Consider the following 27,169-nt stretch of genomic DNA (forward strand, 5'->3'; position numbering starts at 1 on the left):
AGGCACTAGGAACCCCAGGGTTTTTAATCAAATAGCCGCAGCACAGAAAGGGCACAGGCAGCCACCTCTATTTTTTCTCTTTTCCCCTTATATTTAATGTGAAATAAATGCAATATCTTCTTTGCAACCCCAGCCAAGTGTCAAGCTCACAGAGACTGTTCCTTGCCAAGAGTTAAAATCAGCACAGCCCCTTCTTTTTTTCTAGGCTGCACAACTAGCAAAATAAATCCCATAGTCAGACATTGTTCCTGCCCAGCTTTTCAAGTGATAACAATCACACATTTACTGTACGCCTTTCATCCTGAAGACTCCCAAAACACTTTACAAAACTTGCCAGGCTGATACCCGCACTCAGCACAAAAGGGATCTCTTCATGTGCCACTGAAATAGAGCTGCCTCTGGGGTGAAAAGCAGCAAGTGCTTAACAGTAGATAGCCATGCTAAACAAGTAAAGAATTCCTTATCTTCCCAATAGGAACCAGAGGAGTAATTTGGGTAAGCACATGGTAATTACCCATTTCTGCATTTGAGAATAACAAGAAGGCTGATGTCCCTCCCCCTGTGGAATGGGTCTGGTCAGGACCCTGAATTTAGGGCTCTTTTTCATGCCCTGCACGCCCCCAACATTCCCCATAGTAAGTCTCCACAACTTTGCGGATCATCAAGCATTTTATTTCCCTTGAACTTTAATAACAATTCTCATCAGTTAGGCCTAAAGAAATTAAGTAAAAAAAAAATCCCTATTCTCTTTTGAGAGGTTGTTTTCCATGTTTGTCTTAGGAAAAGCAATAAAGCAGCATGCAGGCATGTTCCTGAGATTAATATTTATTTTTTAATCATGCCACATACTGTTTGCAATGTACAAGCCTTTGGATAAAGCACACCCCAATTGCACAATCTGGAGACTATGCATGTTTTCTTTATTGCTGTTGGGGCTATGAAAATATTTGAGTGTCTGGATAAGGTTTCACCATGTGCAGCAGCCACTAGCTATCTGATTTTTTTTTCCTCAGCTCCTACATGTCATAATGTTATACGGTTTTTAGAAAGGGAGCTGAGCTACTATTGTGGATGGGTGTTTCACATTGCAGGATGATTTAATGCAATTTCATATGGCTCATGTGTGTCTCATGTGTTTGGTTTTGTCTCCAGCATCAAACGTTCTGCAAGCTTGATCAGTGTTACTATCTTATTATCTTTCCCTCTCCAGTCCAATGGCTTGAACCCTCCATTTGAAAGGTTGGTTGCTCTAAGTGTTTTCAGAGCATAAGGTTGTAATAGGGTGTCATGTAAGCGACTGAATCCCTGGACTGCTGCTTTTGTGGTGTTACAGAATGACTGTCTTTTTAAAAGTCTGTCCCTTCCTGACAACAGTAGTAACAGAAAGGCCAATAACATGAAATGAGCTACAGATCGTAACAGCTAAATTATCTGTTCCAAAAAGTAAACTTCCCTTTGGTTTCACGAGTTTGTGCTTTGTGTCCATACTGCAGAAGCTGGAGCTGCACAGAAATGATAGAACAGGCAGACTAGTTTCCCTGGTCTTCTCAAGCAATTGTTCTAAGCCCTACAATGATCATCTCCTTCAGAGCTTTTCTACACACATCTTGGGAGGTGTTTTTCCTGCCCCCAGGAGTGGCAGGTTTACCCTAAGCTCCTGAGATCCCTATGCATGCAAACTAGGAGCTTTCCTAAGCAAAGACTGAGTGGGCCAAGGTATTCAGCACAACAGTTCTTTGTGCTGGCAAACTGTTCTTTTACAATATTTTACAGTCTACACAGAGCATTTTACAAAATAAGGTTCACAGCTACCCTAGAAGCATTTTACCCATTTGAAAGCTGGGTAAACTGATACACAGAATGATTAACATGGCTTTGGCAGGGGTTTTAGAGTAAAATAGCCAGAGTCAGAAATGAAGTCCAGGAGTCGTGATTATAAGTTCCTGGCTTTAGCTGCTTTCATTCCAGACCCTCTCCCTTCTGAATTATATGGGCTTCCTGTAACAGAAAACGATTCACTCAAAATTTAGTTACAATGGAAAGCCTTTTTTCTTTCGTTGTCTTTTTTTTATATATATTCATTGCACACAAGGCATTTGAGAGCTCCACAGAATAAGCCCATTCAGAAACCTGAAAACATGAACCCTGAAGTGCTATTTGAGGTCATTTCAGGTCCCACGTGGACAAAAGCAGTGCACGTTTTCTTATGTGCTCCATCACTTTCACTTATGCAGAAACAGAAAGGGCCACTTCTCAGGAGACCACTCTGTGAGACTGTCAGCAGGGCAGCTGTTGGTGTTGCTCTGATGGTGGTTTTTATGATGTGGACAGCCAGCCCTTGGAGAAGTTGTTGTTTTGTGTGGGGTCTCTTTTTTAAAGTCTTCCTTTGAAGTGGACAGTGTTTGCTTTGAGCTGGGAACACAGTAGTTAGTAGAAATTTGGAAAGAGAGAGTTAAGCTCAAGCGCCTGCATTTCAGCTAAATATCTTTGCAACTTATATTGCTCTTGATCTGTTTTTACTCACCTCCTCTATTATATGCTCTTGGCCAGATTATCGACTGATGCAAGCAGGAACAATTGAAATGTCTTCCTAGGGGCTACGTTGCTTCATATGCATGGAGAATCCTGCACAATGTTTATTTTGTATTTAGTTATTTTTTTAATTCCTTTCTCACTTACTTCCTTGCTTCATAGTCCCTCTTTATTTGTTTTCCACCCTGCCTACTCTCCGCTCCATTTCTCAGCCTATTAGATGTTTGCTCTTCCCCCTCTTACTGTTTGGTCATTCCAGTCACTCATGGGAGAAATGTGGTCCCAATAACATTTGACTCCAAGTCAAGCTGGAAAAACCATATTGTTTGAATAGGTTTGAAATGAAAGAAATTGCATTCACTGATTAGTTATTTGAGCTACAGTCATCTAAATACAGTCAGGATAGAAAACCCCATGATCTGTACCATAAGTGAGTGTGAAAAACAATGGGAGAGAAGCAGAATGGGGTGATGAGTTCAACAGTACAAGATCATGCAACTATGTAGGTTAGTTAGTGGCCTGTTACCAAGCCTGCTGAAGTCTTTACGTTGACTACAGTGGGCTACGGACCAGGAAATGGTTCCAAATCATTTCAGAATTTATTTTATAACTTTGGCTTCAAATTTAAACCCAAACTCAGAGTAGGATTCAGGGAGCACATCTACACGAGATGTTTACTGCATAGTTGACCAGTTACCGGCACAGTAAATGTCCTAGCATCTACACGAGACTATTAAGGTACAAAAAACAAATAAATTCCACAGCAGGGTGATCTTCTACCATAAAAGTACTATACTGCTGTGGAGTTTTTTCATGCTGCCCCAGAGTAGACACTACCCAGGCTGGCTAGGGTATGGGGTGCCTGAGCACAGGGCTAGCCAGCAGGCAGCCCCTGCACAGAGGCACCCCGCACCTCAGCCAGCCACTCCACACCATGTGGAGACAGGGCCCTGGGCTGCCTGCTCCCCTGTCCCCACGTGCCACTCTGTGCCTAGCTGGGGTGCAGTGTGCCTCAGCGTGGGGGCTGTCTGCCAACTAGCCCTGCATTGAAGCACCCTGTGCTCCAGCCAGCACCCACCTCCCCTGCAGGTCATGGAGCTTGGCCAGATCAGCCTTGGGCTGACAGGCTGATGCCCTCAATCCCCTTGTCAGCTCAGACCATTATGACTGGGCTCCATGTGGTGCACACAAATAAATTCTGGAGCAATTTACTCCAGAGTTTTTTGCTCCAGGGCACATGTTTATAAGGTCTGCCCCAGAGTAAAAAGCTCTGGAGCAATAAGCTCTGGAGTTTACTAGTCTGCATTAATTTTATGTATAGATGTGCCCAGGAGTGAGCAATGCAAACTTCATTAAAAATCAGCAGGTTTCACTCAGAACTGCATGTACTGTCTAAGCAAGGATGGTGCTTGATGTTGGGAAGTGCTTTTTCCCAGAACTGCCATTATATTGGCAGCTCTACTGGTTAACCAGGCATCTGCCAAATCATGCATTTGCAAACCTTGAGTCCCTATGACACGAGCACAAAACCAAGTGCCATAAGCACAGCTGGAACAGACTCTTACTTTTTGTGAAACAGTCTCAAGGGGGTATATATAACACATTAACCAGTGTGTTGTATAATACTAATGAATGCTGATAGTTAGCGTACTAATAATGGTGCAGAGAGTGAATACAGCTGTCTTCTTCATAAGCTGAAGCAGCTAAAGAAAAGGTAAATGCCAGTAATTAGTAATAAAAACCTAATTAAGGCACTGATTAGGTTGAAATATTGATTAGGGGCTTATTCAAATGTATCATTCTGAGGGCTTTACCTGAACTCCAAATAATTTAGTATTCAGGATTGGACCTTGTAAGAATAGGTAACAGTATAAGATACATGTTGTAGCACAAAAGGGCTAAGGAGAGGACACAGCTGTCAGATCCTTCCAAAGGAAGCTGCAGGTGCTCAGCCCCTCTCAGAAATGTATGTAATAGGAAGAAGATGAGGAGAAAAATAAATAACAAAAACAGTTTGGATGGGAAGCTGAAGATCTCAGGGTTAAGGAGCCATAGCAGGGGACCCAAATGACAATTACAGAGAAAAAGAATAAGTAAATGTGAAGCTACGTAGAGGAAAAAAGAAAGAAGCAGTGAGTTAGAAGTTAAATTATCTTCATTTTTTGCTGTAAAGGGTTACTTCTACATGTCAGATGCTTAACAGATTATAGCTCTATTGTTTCTGCAAGGGAGAGAGTCATTTTAGTTAATCTGCTCCAGAGCTGTAATAACAGATCACCTGTTTGAATCAAGGTTTCAACCACCTATAGCTTTATGTTGAGTCAGGCCAATAGATAGCATAAACTGTCCTTCTGGCTACATTTTGGGGCTGGGCTTTCATTTACAGGCACAGTAGCTGGTTTCCTGATTTAGAACTGTCGCATTCTAAAAGCGTCCCTCGAGACACTCCCTTGAATTCAGTGGAGCTACATCAGGAAGGAAACCATCCCCTCTGTGTATCTCAGCATTGTAGGATTCAGTAATTTAATCATTTGCCCTAAACCTGAACAAATGTGACTTATACTCATTCTGTGACCTTGCAAACCTGGCTTGCAATATAATAGATATTTATTGTGAAATATACTGGGAAATGTCTCAGAAAGTATAGTTTTGCATACATCTTGCATCCATTACTGCATCCTTTCCAACCTTCCCTTTGATCCATAAATTTAATGCACTACCTAACCATTAAGGGAAGTGAAAATATAAGATTTGCAAAGAAACTCAGATGTAACTTTTCTAAGTTGAACATATAAAAATGACTTGGTTTGACAGCTACTGCACTTATAGTCTACAGAGTTGAACATAAAAGAGAAAGGAAGGGGCAAATCAATTTTGGGACAATTATTTGTGCTTCATTTACAACAAAGACACGGTATAACAATAGGAAAACTATTGTTATTAAGTCTTTTGGGGTAAAGTCCATATACCATGTTTTGGTAGGGAATACACCAAACCAAGTTGTTTCCTAGCATAGATGGCTATACCCTGTACAGGAGAGAGAAAGCAGACAAAAAGGGCGGGGGTGTAGCTCTCTATATCAAGGAAAGCTATGCATCCCCGCAAGCTGACATTGGCGCCCAGGGTGAACGACTTGGGACTCTCTAGGTGAAAATCCGTGGGGAACACGTTACAGGGGAGTCTACTACAGACCCTCTACCCAGGGTCAAGACCTTGACCAGGAGTTTGCCAGCAAATTGGCTAAGGCCACACGCTCCCAGTGCATGGTTATCATGGGAAATTTCAATTACCCAGACATCTTGTGAGAAGAGCACTGGGCCAAATCCAAGTGGTTGCAAAGCTTTCTCTCATGCATGGATGATGTCTATATGACACAGGAAGCCTATGGGCCAGCAAGAGGTAAAGCACTGCTTGACCTGGTACTGGCAACCAGGATTGACCTAATCAGTGACCTAATGATCAAAGGGAAGCTGAGTGACAGCGACCATGAGCTGATCACCTTCACTATCTGCCATAAAGCTGGCAAGTCAGTCAGTAATAGAGAAGCTGACTTTGACAAGCTGAGAAGGCTTGTCAGTAAGGCCCTAAAGAGCTACAACCCAAAGGGGAGGGGAGTCCAGGATGAGTGGTTGCTTCTCAAGGGAGCAATCCTGGATGCACAAGCAAAGTCAATTCTGTCTCAGAGGAAAGGCAGCAAAAGGGCACAGCAGCCCCCCTGGCTCTCCAGGGAACTAGCAGACCTCCTGCATCTTAAAAGGAAACCTACAAAGGATGGAGTACTGGATCCACCACCAAGGAAAAATACTCTCCGCTGGTCCAGACCTGCAGAGAGCAAACCAGGATAACCAAAGCTGTGACGGAGCTCCAGCTAGCTACAAGTATCAAGGACAATAAAAAGTCCTTTTTTTGGATATGTGGGGAACCAGAGGAAAAGCAAGGGCAACATTGGTTGCCTGCTAAAGCAGATGGGACAACTGACATCCAGGAAAAAGCAAACTTGCTAAATGGGTACTTTGCATTGGCGCTCTGGTGAAGGGACCGATGACTGGAAAAAGGGCAATGTGGTACCTATCTTCAAAACAGGGAGGAAAGTAGATGCAGCAAACTACAGGTCCATCAGCCTGACCTCTATCCCAGGGAAGGTCCTGGAAAAGATTTTCAAAAAGGCCATCCTTAACACACTGTCTGACGGCAACATCCCGAGGGATAGCCAGCACAGGTTTGTTGCAGGTAGGTCTTGATTGACCAATCTCATTTCCTTTTATGACCAGGTGACCTATCACCTGAACAAGGGAGAAGAGATTGATGTCATATATCTTGACTTTAAAAAAGGTTTCAACCTGGTATCCCATGATCACCTCTTGGCAAAACTGACCAACTGTGGCCTCAGTGTCACCACGATCTGCTGGCTGGGGAATTGGCTCTGTGGTAAGATCCAGAGGGTGATGGTTGACAGGAGCCAATCGTCTTGGTGAGCTGTGATCAGTGGGGTCCCTCAAGGCTCTGTCCTTGGGCCTATACTAGTTAACATCCTCATCAATGATGTGGACATTGGTGTCAGCAGTGGAGTGGCCAAGTTTGTTGATGACACCAAACTTTGGGGTAAATCATCCACACCTGAGGACAGAAGGGTGATATAGGCAGACCTTGACAGGCTCAGGAAATGGGCGAATGAGAACCTGGTGGTGTTTAACACTGAAAAATGCAAGGTTCTTCACCTTGGGAGGAAAAACCTGCAGCATCCTTATAGGCTCAGCAGTGCTACACTGGCTAGCACTACAGACGAAATGGACTTGGGGGTCATGACTGATCACAAGATGAACACGAGCCTTCAATGTGATGCTGCAGCTAGTAAAGTGAGCAAAACACTGGACTCCATCCATAGATGCTTCTCAAGTAAATCCCAGGATTTCATTCTCCTGTTGCACTCGGCCTTGGTGAGGCCGCAGCTGGAGTACTGCATCCAATTTTGGGCTCCACAATTCAAAAAGGATGTGGAGAAGCTTGAGAGAATCCAGAGGAGAGCCACACGCATGATCAGAGGTCAGGAAAAGAGACCTTATGATGAGAGGCTGAGATCATGGGACTTTTCAGCCTGGAAAAGTGCAGGCTCAGGGGTGATCTGGTGGCCACCTATAAGTTTATCAGGGGTGCTCACCAGGATCTGGGGAAACATATGTTCACCAGAGTGCCCCAAAGGATGACAAGATTGAATGGCCACAAACTCCTCCAGGACTGTTTTACGCTGGACATAAGAAAGAACTTCTTTACTGTCTGAGCTCCTAATTGGAATAGACTGCCACCAGAAGCGGTTCAAGCGCCTACTTTCAACGCCTTCAAGAGACATTTGGATGTTTATCTTGCTGGGATCCTATGATCCCTGCTGACTTCCTGCCCCTGGGGCAGGGGGCTGGACTCGATGATCTTCCAAGGTCCTGTCCAGCCCTAATGTCTATGAATCTTTAAAGTGTTTTTTAATGAACTGTCTTCCATTATTATATTTCATCCTGCATAAATGTACCCTGAGAATACACCAGGACTAGTAAATATGGTAACCCAAAGGGGATTCCCCAATGGAAGCCATGTATCCAGAGACAAGAATCTGGCCTGTAATGTTAAAATATTTTTTAATAAGAAATAAATAAATACAGCAATAAACACATTCCTTTAATTGCTTGCATTTTCTCAAGGTATTGTAACTGCTAATGAGACAAGAACCCATTTTTTTCAGATGGGGGTAACCTGTTTGGAAATGATGATGGCACTTGTGCACCCAGATCAGCAATTGATGATGATGGAAAGTGTTTCTGGTGTGAGTTCTAATTTCAGCCCAATGTCCGTTTGTGCACTGCTGACCTACTACCAGTTTTAAATGTGCATTACTACATAGCTGAAATAGACTTACAGCTACATGACTCAGATGCATATCCAGGTTGCCAAGCAGGCTGAAAGACAACCAAGACTAGATAGCCCATTGGACTAATGGGGTTAATGCACACCATTCTCTTTAGCCAGCAGCATGCTAGGGAGCTATGTTGTCTTTGAGTCCTCTATTCATTTATAGCCGAGTTGACCAGAAACGGCTGTTAGAGCAGGCCTGAAGTGAGACTGGGACCAATTCCTTGATGCCATAATGAGACAACATAACTGAATACTTTACATTCTGTAAGTGAGGTTCAAAGGACTCTGATAGAATATTTACTAGAAGTTGAGATTTTTTACTGCAAAAATCATGGCCGGTTGAAACTCTATCCCTTCAGAATTGCCTGCCATGGACATCATGCAGTCTGGTTTAAAACTGGGGGAATGTAGATCATTGGTAAAAGGAAGGAAAGCAAGTAGATGCAAGCTGACTGTAAGTGGTACCTATCTGTGAGCCTTTGATTTCCTTTGTTAGAAGTCCTTTTTTGTGCATTATACCCCTACTCTGTTATCCTTCCTCCACATACCCACATTGTTCTCCCAAGAAGTATAGAGAGATATTCTGCAGTAATCAGTTCAGCACTTGTGTAGGCCCTGGCAACTAATATATCTTTTTCAGGTCCTCACAGCTTTGCTAATCTTGGCAGTCCGGACCACAGTAATGTTGTCATAGGATTTAGCTTCAATAACATTTCTTCAGAAGGAATGGATTTATCATGTCAATGAATAATAAGGATAAATGTTATCCATAGAACAAATCCTCATGAAAAATGCAAGGCTAATATTTGCTGAGCACGTACAGTTGATACCTGTATAAATGTTATATTTTCAGCTGCTTTCAATTTCTTTTATTTTAAAATAAAAAAAAACAAAAAACACCGCAATGTGGTTGAGGTATGTGTTACAGTTAACTTGCATGAGTATCTCAACTGTAATCCTTTACTTCTGAAGTCAAAGTATGCCTACCTATCTCTTTACTCTCAAGAAAAATAAGGATTTAAATTATTTATAGTAAGTAACTTGCCTTTTAGCCCCAACCATGGAATTTAGTCACTGACCTTGAAAATAAAATCGGAAAACTCCAACTTTTTGGTTTCCCCTGCCAGCATCACAGAGTGCCAGATGTTAAGCTCCTTGAAGTAAAAAATTCACAGAAATTACACAGGCACTGTAATTCTAGCATTTAGTCACTGAACAATTCAAAATAATTCTTGACGCACCGAACGAGAATGCATATTCTGTGGTTTTATTCCTCTGGGCCAATAGAGATCAAAATGTAACTATAACCAGTCCCAGTCCTTGCTGCCAAGCCCCTTTCTTCATCCAAAGCAACTGCAAAGTGTCTAAAGAGCCACTGGAGGAGCAGCAGAACGCTAGCACACAAGATCATCTTGATCTGACCTCCTTACCATTCCCGTAGCATCCTCTCTGCCTTTCCTCTGACTTCGCCTTTTCTATCATACCAAGTACAATAATTTTATCCTACTCTTTAAGACCTTTTGGAGTACAGTACTTCCCACATATTCTTGATACATTCTGGGTGCATCTACACAAGATGCTAATGCTGCAGTAGCATAATAACACTGTGCAGTATCATGTTGGGCAAACCCATACTAATATGCACAGTCACGTCAGACCGCTGCACAGTCAGCATCTGTAAGAACCCATGCATCTGCACTACTGTGCAGAGGTGCCCGTTACTCTGCATTGATTTAGTACTTGGTTATCCAAGTACTAAAGTTAATGTGCAGTAACTACGGTGCATTAGTGAATAGGCCTGTGTGAAGCAGCTAGTAGTTGCTTCGGATTCAGCCGACTCAGAGGATAGTATTTGATTTGGTGATTCGAATCACTGTCCTGATTCAATTCAGCCAAATCTGATTCGGAGATTTGGCACCTGCTGAATCTCCAAATCACTGAATCAGCCAGACCAGGCCCATCCCCCACTCCTCTCCCAGCCTGGCAATGGCTGCCCCAGCTCCCGGCACTTATTAAAAAAAAAAAAAATCCCTGGCTCACTGGGTGCTGCTGGGCAGGGGCAATCCCTGTTGCCCCCCAATGCCCCCCCCTTGCTCCCCCAGCCCCTTCATGCTGGGTGCCCAGCATGAGCCAGCTCTGGCCCTTTAAGAAAAAAAGCCCTGGGATTCACCACTCCTGCCAGTGGGATGTGATCCTTGCTGCCTCCCGCTACCTTACACATTGTGGGGTTCTCTGCATGAGCCCCTGAAGCCCTAAGGCCATTGCAGGAGTGATGAGTCCCCAGGGCTTCTCTCAGTTATTTTTTTCTTAAAGGGCCAGAGCTGGCTCAGGAGGGGCACCCGTGCGGAAGCTGGGGGAAGGGGGGGAAAGGGGGGCTCATGGGAGAGCTCCCTATGCAGCACCATGCAGTGGGGGAAAGACGTGGGGAGGGTCCGGGGGGCTGGCAGGGGTCCCCCCATGCTCCCCTCACCAGCCACCCCTCCTGTGCCCCTAGTACTTACCATTTCAGAATCAGCTGCAGCTCCCTGCCGCAGCCACTGGGGACTGCCCGCATCAGCAGAGCTCTTTGAATCTTTTCTGAAGATCTGGAGAGCTTTGAATCTATTTGAACCTTTAAACTGGTCCCCTAATTCAACTCGGATTCAGAGATTCAGCCACCAAATGAGGCCAAATCTCCTCCAAATTGAATCACCACCCAAAGCTTCAGACAGCCCTATTAGTGAACATGTAGATGCATCCACTGTGTTGCACTATACTTTCTTTTCTATGCTTCCCATTATACAGGAACTTCCATCCCTGAACTAATCTTTAAAGTACCCAAAACATTAAGCAGTTGGCTTCAAAAGTGACTGATCTGCATTCCTCATCCTCCATTTAGACCTTCACCAAACAAGTAGGGAAAAGCTAGATTCTTTCATGAGCCTTAAGGTATCACATGGCCTTGTCATGTCATGTCATGTGATGGATAGTTGATACAGAGTCAATAGAGTCTGTATAAATGAAGGCTGAAAAATATTGGGGGAAAATACTACCTAATGATATATCTGCTGTGATTTTTAATAAGAAAGTTATTACTAGTAGGCCTGTGCAAGTAGGCAGCTATTTGAACTGGCTTTGGATACAGCCACATCAGATGCCAGCAATCTGATCTGGAGCTCTGGACCAGGTTTCTGCTTCGATCCAGCCAAAATGGCTCTGAAGCTTCGGAGCCGCCTCAGAGATCTGGCCATAAGGTATAATGGGGAATCAATGGAATATATATAACGTTATTGTTTTTTGTCTGATTTGGATGAAACTTACAGGGATTGTAGCCCCTGCTAAGAGTGTGAAGCATGCCAAGTTTCAAGAAGATCGGTGCAGGAGTTTGGGAGGAACTGTACCCTAAATTCTTGGAAGCAAAACTAATGTCACGTGTACGTGTTACACCACAGGGGGGTGAACACAAAACTCATGCCATGGGTGCCCCTGTGTGTGTTAAGGTGCAGGAGGGTGGAAGCTGCAGGGATGGTAGCCCCTGTAGCAGCCATGACACCTGCCAGCTGTAGAGGAGATAGGTGCAGCGGGGTTCTGGGGCCCTGCACCCCTGGCTGCTGACAGACAAAACTCATGACAAGGGTGCTTGTGCAACAGACTGTGTCTGTCTTGGGGCAGTTGATTGTCTGTATTGATTATTTCCTCTCCTTAGTCTGTCTCTGGTTTTTTAGGTGTTAATTGTTGCTAATTAACTGGTTACACTAGCTAGCAACTGTGTATTGAACTAGTCCCTGAGTGAATCATGACTGGTTGGTAACTGGTAACACAGTAGCTTAGCAGCCAGGTCTGCAGTACCATCCAGAGCTTCTCCAGATCTGAAGCAGGGTCTGAAGCCTTGCACAGCTAAAATTACTAGATGTTATTTAAAATCGTATACATAAGTTACTGGACTCCTTATAGGAACAGCAGGATAAAATTTCATACCATGTGTTATACAGGCCATACTAGATCTGGCCTTATATACTATGGATCTATGAAAATCATTTGAACTTTCTGTCCAATGCGGTTTTCTTCTTTAATATTTGTCTTGGATACTAAGAATTCATCTGTTCTTTTGCTCTCTTTCAGACCAGGGCACTGTGCAGAAAGTTGTCGTCCTTCCCACCAACTTCTCAGCAAGTGGAGAATTAATTTTAGAAGAACTGGAAGTTTTTCAGGTTAGATTCCCTTGCTTTCCACTCTTCCACCATATGTGTTCACACAAATACCTTGATTTAAAGACTTTGGCAAGGGGGCTAGCACTTGATAAATGATCAAATGCATTTGAGCACTATACCCTCTAAGCAAAGGGTAGGTGATGCGTTATGTACTGTGAGCCATGGTAGACTTAAATCTTCTTTGAGTTGCATTTAAATCACATTTTTGTTGTCATCCTTGCTCAAAGTATTTAAATAATCACATTTTAAGAGGTCAGTTATCATGACTGCCAAGTGTAGGCTTTTATCATATTGAAACTGCTCCAATCCCTGTCCTAAGCCCTGTTTGAAGCTGGAATCTGAGATTTTTTATTTCTTTGATTTTTTTGATAAGCTTTCTGATTTCTGACTACAGATTGAAGCAAATTAGGATTTTTTTATACTTACATCCAGTTTCTCAATGCCAGATGACACGGGAGTTAGAGAGCTTTACACTTAAATCACCCTAAAGGTGACATGAAGTATAAACAATTCAGGAAAAATGTATTTTTTAAATAATTATTCAGGCACTGTCAAGCACACTTAGCACATAGCTGCACATTAGTACTTCAAACAATTGTTCACCCTGCAGTTAAAAAGGTCCTTTAAATTCTCTGAGTAGACTGCTATTTATTGTACAGATTCAAGGCAATTACTGATACTGAGCTGCAATCCTGAATAGGGACCAGTGCTTAGATATATCATTGCAAAGGAAGCTCAGCCTGCAGCACAAAGAGGTCCTCCAGCCTGCTGTCTTTGGGGGTGGCAGAATGGCAACTGTGACATTAGGAAGGTCCTGGCCCATCTTTTCAGCCTTTTCTTTCGGGGCACAGAAAGAGCAGGCGCTATTCTGCTCTGTGTTTGGACAACAGCTGTGATAGTTCCTTGAGCAAGCAATGCAAGGAGTGTTGCCTCTGTTATCCCCCACCAATGCTGTTCTGTTATCCGCTGCAATATGGCCCAACCATATTGTGCAGTCCTCCCATGCACCAGGCTGTGTTCCTTGTGAGCATGCATGTTCTTCTTAAGTTTGAGTGAATACTGAGGCTATACACACACACACACACACACACACACACACACACACGTACATTAAACCTTTCACTGGAAGTATTCTTTGAAGAAGGGAAAACTGGTATGGATAGGAAGCTCTCATGGGCGGTATTTGTCAAAAATACTAACTCTCAGTCCCGTGTATAGCATTCTAATGACCCAGAATTCTAGTTTGAGCCCTTAAGGTCTTTACCTCTGCTACAAGGTTTGAGTTGGGGCTCACCCTGATGACCCTCAAACTTAGAGAGAAGGATACACAGACTTACTAATAGTAAAGATTTAAAATGAATCCTACAGGGTGCCTCTGTGTTATTGCTGCAATATAGGCTCACTGGGAAGTAAGATACTGCACAGTAAAATATGGCTCAGTAAGCTTTCCCCGGGAGCACATCTACAGGTGCACCTTGTAGGGAATGAATCTGACCACAGCCAGGGGAGCTCCAGGCTCCTCTATGTTGGTAGCCCAGGTGCTGGTCCCAATGCACATGGCCAGGGGAGCTATGCTAGCTACAGCAGCAGCTGTCTCCTGGTCCTGTGCACATTGGGAGGGGTCCTGATGTGCATGGGACTGGAAGACAGCTGTCACTGCAGCCAGCAGAGCTCTCCTGGCCCCATGCACATTGGGGGACACAGCTGCCAGGGAGCCAGGTGCCCAGTGAAGACTCCCTGCCAAGCAGATGGCTCCGGCTGGAAGCTGTCCCACTCTGGTGCAGCAGCCAGTGAGCCTCCAGTGGGGCAGGGATTTTTTACACAGCAGGGGCCTAGCTGGAAGCTGTCCTGCTTGTGGGGCAACTGCTGGTGAGCCCATGGCTGGGCTGGGACAGCTCCCAGCCAGCTCCTTGCTGGGCAGAAAACTCTTGCCCAGGGCTCGTAGCAGCTGCCACACAAGCAGAACAGCTGATGGGGAGCCCCCAGCTGAGCAGGGAAGCAGAGAGCTCCCCAGTCACGGTGCTGCATGGCTCCTAGCTCCTGTGGGAAACTAGGAGCCACACAGTGCCAAACCAAATGGTAGCCCCTCTGCTATTCCAGTCTGATAGTATACTGTAACAGCATTTTTCTGATGATTGCAGTAGAAAATGGTCAATCTCCAAAGTTATGATGGTCAGTATTATTGGTATCACTGATACAATAATTTGGATAAGAATAATGGATTGTTTCATTAATGTAAGGCAATGGGTACAGTAACTCCTATGGGAATTCTTTGACATTCAGTCAGACACAGATAAAAGACTAAAAATGTCCTACCATGACTTGAGGTATCATCTGAGTAAAAACAAAAAAAAAATTTGTACCACAACACTTCATTTTTAATGCTGAAGTTTCTTCTTGATAATCTACAAACCATGTGTTGGACAGTAACCAAAGTCTATTCACTGTAGACACAGTGGAGAAGAAATATGACATGTTCTTCTCCTGAACATGCACTAATTACATATGAGCTATAAAGTGATTTCTGCATGCTATCATCTTCAAAGAATGTGAGAATGATGGTTTGAAAGTGCATACTAGTTGTCAGTAGTAGCGAGACAGCTCTTAAATGCAAGTCAGCTACAAGTGTGCAAGAATTTGTTAGTATATATGCTGAAATATGACAGAGTCAAGTCTACAAGTTCATGCAGCCAATATACTTACTGAGTCAAACCCTGGATATCTATCATACATGTTGACCTGTGGCAAAAAAAAAATTAAGTGTGAATGATATCTTTGCCGGTGGGGGGGGCGGGGGAACCCTGTTTATTTAGAAAGGGCTGAACTTAGAAAGTCAGAGTGCTGTGACTATATGAATCAAAAGGAGGACATACAAATAAGATCTGGAATTCTGTCTTTCAGAATAATGCTCCCATAACAACAATGAAGATTTCTTCTAAAAAGGTAAAGAAAACTAGAACACTCACTTAACAGTTAATAACTGAAGACAGGATTAAGGACAAAATGTAAAATAGGAACAGCAGACTCTCCAACTGGTAGAATATGTGGTAGCTCCACTGAATTTCATTACATTAGGACAGAAGTGCTTGTTTGCTGTTTATTATTTTCATTAGCATTAGTTACTATTTATCAAATTAAATTTAGTGAAATTGGTCAGCTTCACAACAGAGGTGAGATGAGGCCAAAAACAGTTATTGAATCCAGTTCAGGGTTTAATTTCAGGGTTCATTTCAGCTATAGATAATATACTTGATCTCTTTTCTGGGTATTCTGTCATTTTGGTGTGGATTCTAAGACTCTTTCATTATTGCTTCATATGTGGGATCATGGACTTCATTGATCCCATTGGCTTAGCATATGGTACTGTTCAAGGTTAGTAAAGGTATGAAAATTTTGCCTTGATTACCGTAATGGAATCCGCAGTTTTGTGCTTCTGGAAAGTCTGCACTAGAGAAATCCAAGTAAAATATTTGCACTTTATTTTTTTAACAAACTATATGCAGAGAAATTCCTTAGTTCAAAGGCTTTTAAATCTGAAATGTTAGCTCAATTTGGTTTCCCCAGAATGGAACAATGAGCCTCAATGTTCAAAGGAGCATTAGTATTCTCCATAGTGTACTTAGTGTTTTCCATCAGGAAGGTGGTAATATTATAGGTATATTAACCTAAGAGATTTCTATTTATTTTGGCTTTGCAGCCATTAGTGCTTCCCTTCTTGGTACTGTGTTAATTCCAAAATGAATTGAAGGGCTTTGGGGTCTTTTAGCTGAGTTCTGGTCAAAACTCCTCCTCTAAGCTCCCTACTGAAATAAATCTTTCCATTTCCTTCTACAGCAACAGTTATATGTGAGCTCAGATGAAGGGGTCACCCAGGTATCCTTGCATCGCTGCCATGTCTATGGAACAGCCTGTGCTGACTGCTGCCTGGCCAGAGATCCTTACTGTGCCTGGGATGGCAATTCCTGCTCCAGGTTCTACCCAACGGGGAAAAGGTGAGAAAATCTGATGAGATTTGCAAAGAGAGCACAGGATTTTGCTCATGTTATTCCATCAAGGGCTATGTAATGTGATAGCGGAAGGGGATGCTTTTCAGTGCTAGCTTCTTTAAAAATAATTTCTAAGTACCTGTTGTACTTGGCATTGTATATAGCCTCAAAGCATCTGCTAAAGCAATCACATTTTTTAAATATTTAGACCTATGTATTATTAAATAAAGTTATTGTTATGGTTTTAACAAAGTCCTAAAACTTTTTCTCATGTCAGCTATTCACAACAAAGTTAATGGATTAGGATAATCCTGCTATAAGGAAAAAAAGTTGATACCTAGCATACCAAATGCTGCGCTTGTTTAAATATGGTTGTTTGCTGTAGCCATAGCAGTATCCACTTTGCCCAGTAAGTATCTGAGAGCAGATCTGAGAGATTAAACCATTTATCGTTTTCTTCCTTGTTGTTCCTAACTGAACAGGGCCAATTTTAGGGAAACAGAACAGTTAAGGCCAAGTTGATTATCACATAATACCTGCTAACTTCGGATTTTCAAGGTGGAGTTTATTAAAGAAGATGTGGCAGGCAATTTACCCCTAGTTTATAGCAGAGGTAATAGCACAACCCCTAATTGTTATACAAAAAAGCAGCCTTTTTTTTACTTCTTGGGGAAACAGTTAATAGCAGCAGGCTTCAGTGCAGTCTCACGTGACTAGGATTTCACAACTTGCACAAATAAGTCTAAAGAATAGCTAACAAAAATTGAGTGGAGTGTTATCGCAGGCATGTTAAACCTTTTGTTCACAAGCTAGGTGTTAGCCTAACGTGTGCTGGGTAATACAGCACACGTTCCTCTATACAATCTCCCTGCATCACAGCTGAAAGGAAGAGACTCAGGATCATGCATGTAATACTTCCCCCTGTGCCTGTACACAAGGAGGCAAGAGAGACCAGTGGATGGAGCCTTGGATCCATCCTCCAATGAACCGGCAAACTAATTACTGTCCTGCGAGTTGCGGGAGACAACAGCTTCTGCTGAAGTGAAGTAGATACAGGCTACTCCTAGGTGGAGTTAAATATATATACAAGCTAGTCCTAACCAATTAAAGGATGCTTTATGCTGTAGCTCTTCCACCCCAGATTCATGGTGCAGATACTTCACTGTGTTTCCTTTCAGTTTGCAATATTCAGCCTCTTACCTAGGGTCTTTGGGCCATATAATTTTCCTGCATCAAGCAAGTATAGGAGGGTGGAAACAGGCCAATCTGGTGCTGCCCCCCTCAGTTTCCAGCTCTTGCATTGCATAGCTGAAAAGTATAATTGTATGATGAAATAGTATAGTTCTTTACCTTTTCCATCCTGGACATTCACATTGTCTCCACTGGGATTTGCTGTGGTGCTGACATTTTATTTGTAATGTATTTTATATGGCAGAGCAAAATAAACACCTAAAAGACTATGCAAAAATCTGGTTTTCATATATTAGGGAAATGAGTTTTTCCTTTATCTAAAGACACAGAGTATGGTGGAGAAAACATCAGTAATCAGAACCAAATCCTGAAGCCTAGACAGTAAATCTTTCTACGTGGTATTTGTTCAATTCTTCTATAACCACATCTCTGCCCTATGGATTATTGCGGTGCCTCATCCCACACTGAAAAACCTCAGAACACCTGCCCATGTCCATATTGCCTGAATACATCCACAGATACTACCACCTCAAATATATGTTGCCACTTCTCCATTCTGGACAAATAATGAATGATGAGGATGCATTCCCTTTAGTAGGGCAGGTACATAGCATCTCAGAGAGGACAATAGATCATGCCTTATTGGGATATGCAACCAGATATTTTCTAAAATCTACAGGAAAAGCATATAATATTCATATAATAATCATATAATATTCCCTCTCAGGTAGGAATAGGTTGGAAAAGTTAAATAGCTTCAGCTATGTGTGCAATGTGAAGTATAAAAATTAGTTCTAAAAACTGAAGTCACCACATTTGACAAATTTATCCTTCAAAAATGTTTCTTTTAAAACAAAAATAGAGAGGCATTAAATTATACAAGTTTCTAAGTTACTTGGATCGGGTTCTCTTTCAATATTTATCTATACAGCGTGGGGTATAATGAGACAATACAATCAGCTAAGGCTTCCTAATATTCTTATAATAACAGTAAGAGCCCCCAACATCCATTGGATAGCAGGAGTTGCTTGGATGCTGTATCTGAGAGCAGAATTTGGCTCCAGGATTTTTCTTTTAATACGTAAGTATTAATGCTGATTAGAAGGGCTGAAAGCTCTAATATCCCAGTCAAATTACTGGCATGCATGTACTTACTCCGCACTTTGTAAAACTGAACTATCTAGGGTTAGATTGATTATTATTGCTCTCTCTCCCAATGAGTTCAACTCCAGTTGTCCTACAGCTATGGGATTGATGATAAAATTTACCAGTTTTCAGTCACCCAAACATTTTGCCTCCCTCTGCTTGTATTAGTCATATTTCATTTTGTCTTATTCTAAATTAAATATTTTGTGCTTCAAGACTCGCTTTTACCCCAAAACTGGGGGAAAACAGCCCAAAATTGGAACTCTGGCCACAGGATGACATTAGTGGTATTTTGTATCAGTAATAATAATGTTTCATTAGTGTCTTGTAGACACAGCAGGGGTGCAATCTTATCCAGCTAATACTATGCAAACACCTTGTAAGAGGCTGCTCTGGAGAGCTCAACTTCTAAAGACTGTATGAGAGAAAGAAGTGATTTGCCCAGTGTCACACAGCAACTCAATAACAGTCAGGACTAGAACCCAAATTTCCTACATCACTGCCTGTATTGCCTCTTATTGCAAGCCTTGTACATATTTTGCACAGATACCTGTAACCACTTGGGACAGTGTAATTCTGACACTATGCTTATACTCTTCACCCGTTAATCTTTTAAGCCTATATATGGAACGCTAATTCAGCCAGTCCCTGTCATGTGGAAAAGCTGATGAAATCCCCTTTGCACTCTCTCTAGAGTAAGCCACACTTCACTCAGCAAAACTGGTGCCTCAGGGATCTATTGAGCTTCTAATCTATTTAGTCATTAGCACATAATTGAAAAATGAGTGTTAAAAATTCAAGCAACATCTGTCTGGCTGAGAGTTTATTAGCAGTGAATTTTTGCACTCACCTTCTTATAATAAATAATAGCATTGCCTTTTGCTCTTCAGTGGTTGGAATCTTTACAAAGCACGTGTGACTTTTCCATGGAGAATAACAGTTCAGGTTTGCAATCTTCATGTATTAAACACTGTAAGTGTAGTTGAAACCAAGACATTCTACTGAAGTACTGATTCTAATGGGCCTCCAAGCAACTTTCTTGATTTCTTTGTGTGGTTGCAGGTTTTTGATTTCCTAGCACACTACTCTAAATATCAGGCTGCAGGGTAAGCATTATATAGAAGCTTCTCCAGCACTCCTTTTGAAGTTGGGCTCTTGAACTCCTGGAATTGGGACATATGTGGAGCCAAGAGCAAGAGAACAAGCCAGGCTCAGTGAAATGGATACTGTCTTGTAAGGGAGTAAGCCCTATATCATAGCTTAGTTACTTGCTCTCAGTGGAGTGGAAGCTTTCTGATTGCACTTTTATCCATTCATTTTCTCTAATAACTAGTAAATGTGGGTGTTAAAAGATGTGTACTTCCCCTGTCTAACTCATGGTGCTTCATAGAAAGCACCATGAGTTAGACTGACTCCTTAGACCCAATAGATGTTTGATGTTGGGTTGGGAGAGTGGGGTATCAGTTCTACTTTGGAGATGATCCAGGGGGAGCTGTGTGCCTGCAGCTTCTCTCCCTTAGCCCTGCCCTCCCTCCGCCTGCCAGCTCCAGTGCTGTGTGGAGTGGGAGGGAAAGGAAGGGGAGGGAGCTCAGGCTAGGGTTTGCCCAGCCTGTGCTGGAGTGGGGGTGGGTGGACTGGAGGTGCAGTGGTTCAGCCTGAAAAGGCGTACTAGAGAGAGGCCTAGATAATGCTTAAGGTGCAAAATGATAATACAAGCACTGCACTGGGAAGTCAGAACAATACAAATTCAACACCCCCGCCACCTTTCCCCAACCCCTGCATGAGTAAAAAAATCCCTAGAGGTTGTTTTCTGTACATGCTCAGAAGTGCTTTGCTCTAGATAATACTGATCTGCTTAGCACTAAGCTCAGAGGAAATGCACAAAGTAGGCATTCTTATACTATTTCACTTCCAGAAAGGGGTTCTCCGAGCACACAAAAAGCACTTTGAAGAATAGGTAGGAGCTCTGTATTTCATCCAGTATCTCAATGGTTACGATATCCATCCAGGATGTGAGAAGCACTGATTTAATTCCTTGAGGGGATTTGAATCCTTATTTTCCACCTCCAAGAATAGGTCTATAACAACCAGATAGATGATGAGGAAGGGGGGTCATTTTCTCCTATTGAACTTGTTCCACTTTTCATGTAATAAATATTTGTTGGAAGGATATTGTGCATTATACTTCATAAATTTCATAGATTTCATACACATTAGGGCTGGAAGTGACCTCGCGAGATCATCTAGTTCATACTGAACAATTATGGATAATATGCCAATCAACTGCAATCATGCTTAATAACATGAGGTTCAAAATGTTTAGACTTTTTTTCTTTTTGTTTGTAAATATGGTCAGGTTTACCACCCAGGTCTGTTCCTGTTGTTCCCACAATACTGCTGCCATTGTCTTGTAACTTGTCTACCCCAGTGTTGGGCTTGGTAAAAAAGGGAGTCTCACTCCATTGATAGAGATGGGAAGACGATCTGGACGTTAGTGTTCTTCCAACTGTAAACTATATTCACAGCTACTCATGAAAACTGCTACTGATATTTGATCTGGTAAAAAGCTTATTTACCGTGTGTGGCCGTCTTGGATTATATTCTGTATTTCCCGAATATTTCAGGAGAAGTCGGAGACAGGATGTGAGACATGGAAACCCTATGACTCAGTGCAGAGGATTTAACCTGAAAGGTACTGTAATTGAAAGACAGACACACTCTATAAAAAGTACTTAACTCATCCTGTATACCACGTATGTCATTTACTGGTAATGCAGCCCAGAAAGCGGTCATTTTTCAAGCTTGTCTTAACTTTTTTTAGCAGAATTTCCTAGCACTTGATATAAAATGTGCCTTTATAGGATGAATGACTATGTTTATGAAAACAAGAAGCTAACAACACTGACTTGAGCTTAGATGTAGGCTAGTCATGGGCTGGCTCATTTGTTCCCCCAAATGAATGCCAAGGCCACCTAACTCATCTGCCCTGACCTTGAGCCTAGTAATGCTGAACATTTGGGGCAGGTCAGTGCTTTTGTGTATAGTCCTGTACAATTATGTGGGGCATAATCTGCATCACAGTAGGCATAATCCCAAGAAGCCCCATGACTGTGATACCCCTGTAATGCACAATCCCCTCTATCTACATACCCATACTGAGGGGGGAGTATATTATTTCCTGCTCTATTAGTCTAACCAGTGAGGTGAGACAGTGAAGCCAAGGCTCTTCCCAATCCCAGCCTCCTTCCCATGTACTACATCAGTTAAATACTCCCTTATCGCTCATCATAGCCAGGGTCACAATCCAAAGAGGCTGGGAATTTTCCTATCCTGTATGACTGAAAAAGGATGGTGACAAACGAGCTCTCTGGAAATCATACAAATTGACAGATTATATTAGAACTATTTTCCCCTTATTTCTATGCTGTTTTGAACTATACTTCACTTAGTACCAGGGATTTTGTAGTAAAGCTGATTGGGAATTTATCTATTCAGTTATTTTCTGGCAAAAAATACCAGTTTCTCAAAACCAGAAATGTTGGCAGAAACCTATTGTTTTCAATGACAACTTCTTTGAGATGTTCTCTTGGAACAGGATAGGGGGCTCCTACAGACTTGTGGGGAGCCTGCTGTGATGCGCTGGAAATCTAGCATGTCAGAGCAGACACAATTGATCACGTCTGCTGGAGCACGGACATTGACACACTCTGGCAGCTAGTCAGTTAATGTGCCTGGTGCCACATCCCAGAACACATGTAAAAATGCCCTGCGCCTTTGGAAGAAGAGCTGTTTGAAAAGCTAATAATTATGAGTGGGGCATTCATGTGGGTAGTGAGGAACTCACATTCAGGTCCATACTCCGGATGAAACAGTAGGGGCATTTGACCTGAGATGTGCCCTTTGGACTATTGGCTAATTTAATGTGCATCTCCCACATTTTCTTGAAAAATATTAACACATCTTATCTTCAGTCTGATGGAAAACAAACACATTTTGAAACCTTGAAATGTTTTATGAAACAAAATTCATGTTTTCCAGCCAGCCCCTGTAAATGTTAGTTTGGTGCAGGTCTTATATAGGATACAACTAAATGATGATTCAGCCATTTTCCATACTGTATTAAAAATAATAAATAAGATATGATTTGGACTCTCTCAAAACATAATTCAGGATTTATGCCACTTTATAACAAATTAGCACAGTGAAAAAAAACAATGAATTGCCATTAAAGAGACAAAAGATCTGTGAGTCAGACATATTAGAAATTCATTGAAATTTATAACAAACCAAATTTTTGAAACAAAGGCATCATACCTGCTATGTTCCATGCCTCAGCATTCTTAATATGTGAAGCATTAACATTTTTAAACAATGCTATTCTTGAAGCAGAGTGTGAAGCACAAATAGGTTTCTACGATCACTTTATAGATGATCTGTAAAGGCTTTTAGCATTGTTAAATTAATGTTAGCTTTTAGGACTATTATGTAAAAGCATTTGTTCTGGTTTTTTTCTCTCTCATATAAAGCACATTTAAAAAGTAATAGTAGTATGCATTAGATCTACAGATAAATGTTTGAGAAAAGGATAGAAACATTTCTATTTAACAGGATTGGGAACTATAGAAAACCTTTAGAACCATAGGAAACGTATGTCTTCAGGTGATAAACAGAGACACAGACAGATGCTCATACTGCATGAGGGATATTCCTGTAAGATCTGTTGCACATATAATCCAAACTCTTTGACTCCGCTCTTGCAATGAGATGCAAATGAGTGTTGTGGCCTGCCCACATACAGATCTTTGCCTAATCAGCCTTTGAATTCAGCACTCTTTCCCTAAAAATTACAATATTATTCTTAGCCAATGATTTTTGGTGATATTCTTTATTGGATCAAATGTATATTGGGAAGGGAGACAAGCTTTCAAACACAAAATGAGCCTTCCTCAGGTCACTTTGTGTCTGAAAGCTTTCCTCAAATCTCTCCAAACTATAGATTTGGTCCAACTGTTGTTGTTGTCAATACAACCTCTGAAGTATTTGACAAAGTGTACTTCACAGACCCAATGAAAATTCATTCATCCTTTCCTCAGTGATTTAGACTCCAATTTTAGGTATGACTTGGTAAATTAGCATAAAAGTTGGGAGCAGACTTACAGTTGCATGATCACATGAATATATGATTATATGATTTAACCATGTACATATCTATAATGTACATATAATCTATGATTTAATTTAAAGGGTTTTCCCCTCTTTTTTAACTCTTACTGGGCACATCAACACATGCAATTCATTTGAAACAATAAGATCCAGAGCAGTTTGAGTTGGGGTAAACTACTCCTGGGTGGAGCGTCTACACGTAAGCCCAGAACAGTAATATGTTGAGCCAGGGTGGAGCAGTTTACACCCAGGCCACTCCTGCCCTGCTTAGCCCAGGCTGGCCAGAGGTGTTGGGGGTCAGGCCAGGGCTCTCAGTGGCAGTGTTGGGCAGCGGTGGGGCTGACTGGGGCACAAAAAAGCTGAAAGTGCAAAGCCATGTGTCCCCCTGCTGCCAGAGATGGGCAGGCACAATTTACACCCAAGGTCAGTGTCTCCATATCTGTTTAATTGCAGTTAATTACCCCACTGTAAGATAGTACTGTCTCCAGCACTACTATTTTATGGCAGTGTTAATTAGTTTACTATGGCTAATATTGATGCATGTGTACACTTTACACCACAGCTTTACTCTTTACTCCTCAGCAAATTAGTCTACTCAGTGTTAAGCACACATGTAAACACGGCCACTATTATCTCAAAAATAGAAATTGCATTTCATATGTAAGGTAATGTTAAAATATAAAGGTTTGGCCAATATTATTATATGACCAAATTAATTTAAAAAAACAGTCTGAGCACCTGTTAACTGTAACAAGCAATCATTCATCTCTGAAGACTATAAAACAGTACAAGTCTGGGTGATCAGGCATGCTCAATGTCTGCCAAAGTGTTGCTGGAGTGCTGTTCATCAGTCATGAGTCTTTAGAAAGGTGGGCATTTTCATTGCTCTCTAATCTGATCATTGCATTTTAAGTTTAGGGCAAAGGCCTGCTCTTGCTAGGTGAGTAACTGCTCTTGGTGGATAAGAGTGAAAGAAGTCTAAGAGAAGATAGCACATTTAAGCACACATGCAGTTTACAGCTGTAAGCCTAGCCACATCTGCAGAGCAGTGGCTGTGGAGCAGCAAGAGGCTTGCTAAATAAGTTTACCCTTGTTTGGGAACCCTTGGAAAGGTGCCATGCTCTGTTCCTGTCTTGGAGCACTAAATCAACTGTCATCTCCTATTATAGAGTGCAAACAGGGGAGGACCTGCCCCTTAGAAATGTATACAGATACATTTGCTATATACTCAGCAGGCACGTGTCCTAATTTCTCAGAACAGACTGTGCTCACAGCCTTCTCCAAACTTTATTTCTTTTCTTATAATGCTCTTTGCCCTGAATTACTGATTCATAGACATCATCAGGCTTTGCATCCTTGAACATCTGTGCTTCAGCTGAGTGGTGCTTCAGGCTTTGTTGTCGGTTTTGCAAACATATTTGCTTTTTAAGGAAGAATCAAGCATCCATCCTATGGTGGCTTCATCTACCTTATCTTGCTTTCTAGCATACAGAAATGCAGCAGAAATAATTCAATATGGAGTGAAAAACAACACCACCTTCCTTGAGTGCACCCCGAAATCCCCCCAGGCTTCCATTAAATGGCTTTTACAGAAAGACAATGACAGAAGGAAAGAGGTAAGTATTGCAATGTTGAAGTACCAATTGATATATGAGGAAAACTGCATTCAGTCAAATGGCTCAGACACGATGGTTATGATGTAGTTTGGTAAAGTATCATGAACACATCTTAGTGTTTGGGCATAGAGAAGGCCAGCTTTCATTATAAATTATCCTTGAGGGGTTTTTTAGAGTCATAAGACAGGCACCTCACTCCTACTGACTTTTTAATGGGAGCTGACTAAAATCCAGGAGCTAAGCCTAAGTACAAAATAAACTTATATTGTGTTTTTTTGGGGGGGCGGGGGGAGTGGGGTATGGAAGTTTTCATTAGCAAGATATTAATTTGAGCTAAAAACATGGAGGCAAGCATTTTCTTCATAGTGGTGGAATCATATTTTCCTTTACTGCATTCTCCAGGGCTTCTTTCAGGAAAATTGTTTATGGGGAGCGTGCCTTCCTTAAGTGATATGAAAAGGGAAAACTATATTTCCATTTCAGATCTAATACACTATGAAAAAGGACCTTCTGTTATAAGGATGTCAGCAAAACGGTGCCTGATGTTAGTTATAAATAATAGAAAGCCTTACCCTCATGACAGGCAATCCTTTGAAATGAGAAGGAGAATTTATAAACTTTTTATTAAGTAAAACATACCATTTCTCAGATGCACTTTGTAAAGGATTAAATCTTAATGCATCACTTCTCACTCAAACAAAATGCTACAATATACAATATGAGATAGAGTATGCTACAAATAGAATATGCTGTAATAGTGATGGGAGGACATCAGACTCAGTTTGTTTCATTTCAGCTTAGCCGAACTTCTGTAAATTCTGCAAGCCTTTGCTTGAAAATCTGGGTTGGAAATTTCACAAGAAAAAACTTGCTTATAGCAGATTTTTGTCAAGCATGATGTAAAGTGCAGTACCAAATTATCAAGTCACTTGATAACAGCATGGTGAAAATTTTTCTCCAAGTATCACAGCTCTGAAATCAGATATTCAATGAGGTATTAGTCTTTGGTGACATTTCTCTAAATTGCTCCAGTACTCAACACAGAATGTTCTTTCTTGATTTCCCATGTCCTGTGGGAAGGCCCCTGAGGAAAATAATTCTGTACAAAATTCCCCTCCCGTACCACAGCCCAAGCAAGATGTAGAAATGACATGGGAAGTGCAGTGAAAGACAGCCCCTGGTTCTCAATCTCCCGCACTTTCTTTTTATCAAATGTCATAGGGGACCTTCTACATTTATAGATACAGCAGAGAAAGTCTCCTTCTACTCATCTCCCCTGCGTGAAAGTAATGGAGACTTCTGTCTTATGTGGCTCCTGAAAGGAGCCTACGTTTGGGCCTGTAGCTTGATCTTCTCAAATGCAGACAGTCACTCTTGAGATTTGTGAAAAAGAGAAATGTTTAGGCAAACTATTAAAAGAAGACATTCCCTGGAAGAAAAAAGA

The 27,169-nt window shown here is 41.8% G+C and overlaps 1 protein-coding gene across 1 annotated transcript in view; it reads left to right on the forward strand.

Annotated features, from left to right (window-relative positions):
• SEMA3C (semaphorin 3C) overlaps positions 1 to 27,169 on the forward strand; it is a 184,253-nt gene that overhangs the window by 153,186 nt on the left and 3,898 nt on the right. The window contains exons 13-17 of the mRNA XM_090041896.1: positions 12,535 to 12,623; positions 15,525 to 15,566; positions 16,458 to 16,615; positions 21,571 to 21,638; positions 25,595 to 25,725. Coding sequence (XP_089898022.1) covers positions 12,535 to 12,623; positions 15,525 to 15,566; positions 16,458 to 16,615; positions 21,571 to 21,638; positions 25,595 to 25,725 — 488 coding nt within the window. The remainder of the gene's footprint in view (positions 1 to 12,534; positions 12,624 to 15,524; positions 15,567 to 16,457; positions 16,616 to 21,570; positions 21,639 to 25,594; positions 25,726 to 27,169) is intronic.

This window comes from Crocodylus siamensis, chromosome 4, assembly GCF_052110815.1.
Source record: "Crocodylus siamensis isolate JL-2025a chromosome 4, ASM5211081v1, whole genome shotgun sequence".
Lineage (NCBI taxonomy): Eukaryota > Metazoa > Chordata > Crocodylia > Crocodylidae > Crocodylus > Crocodylus siamensis.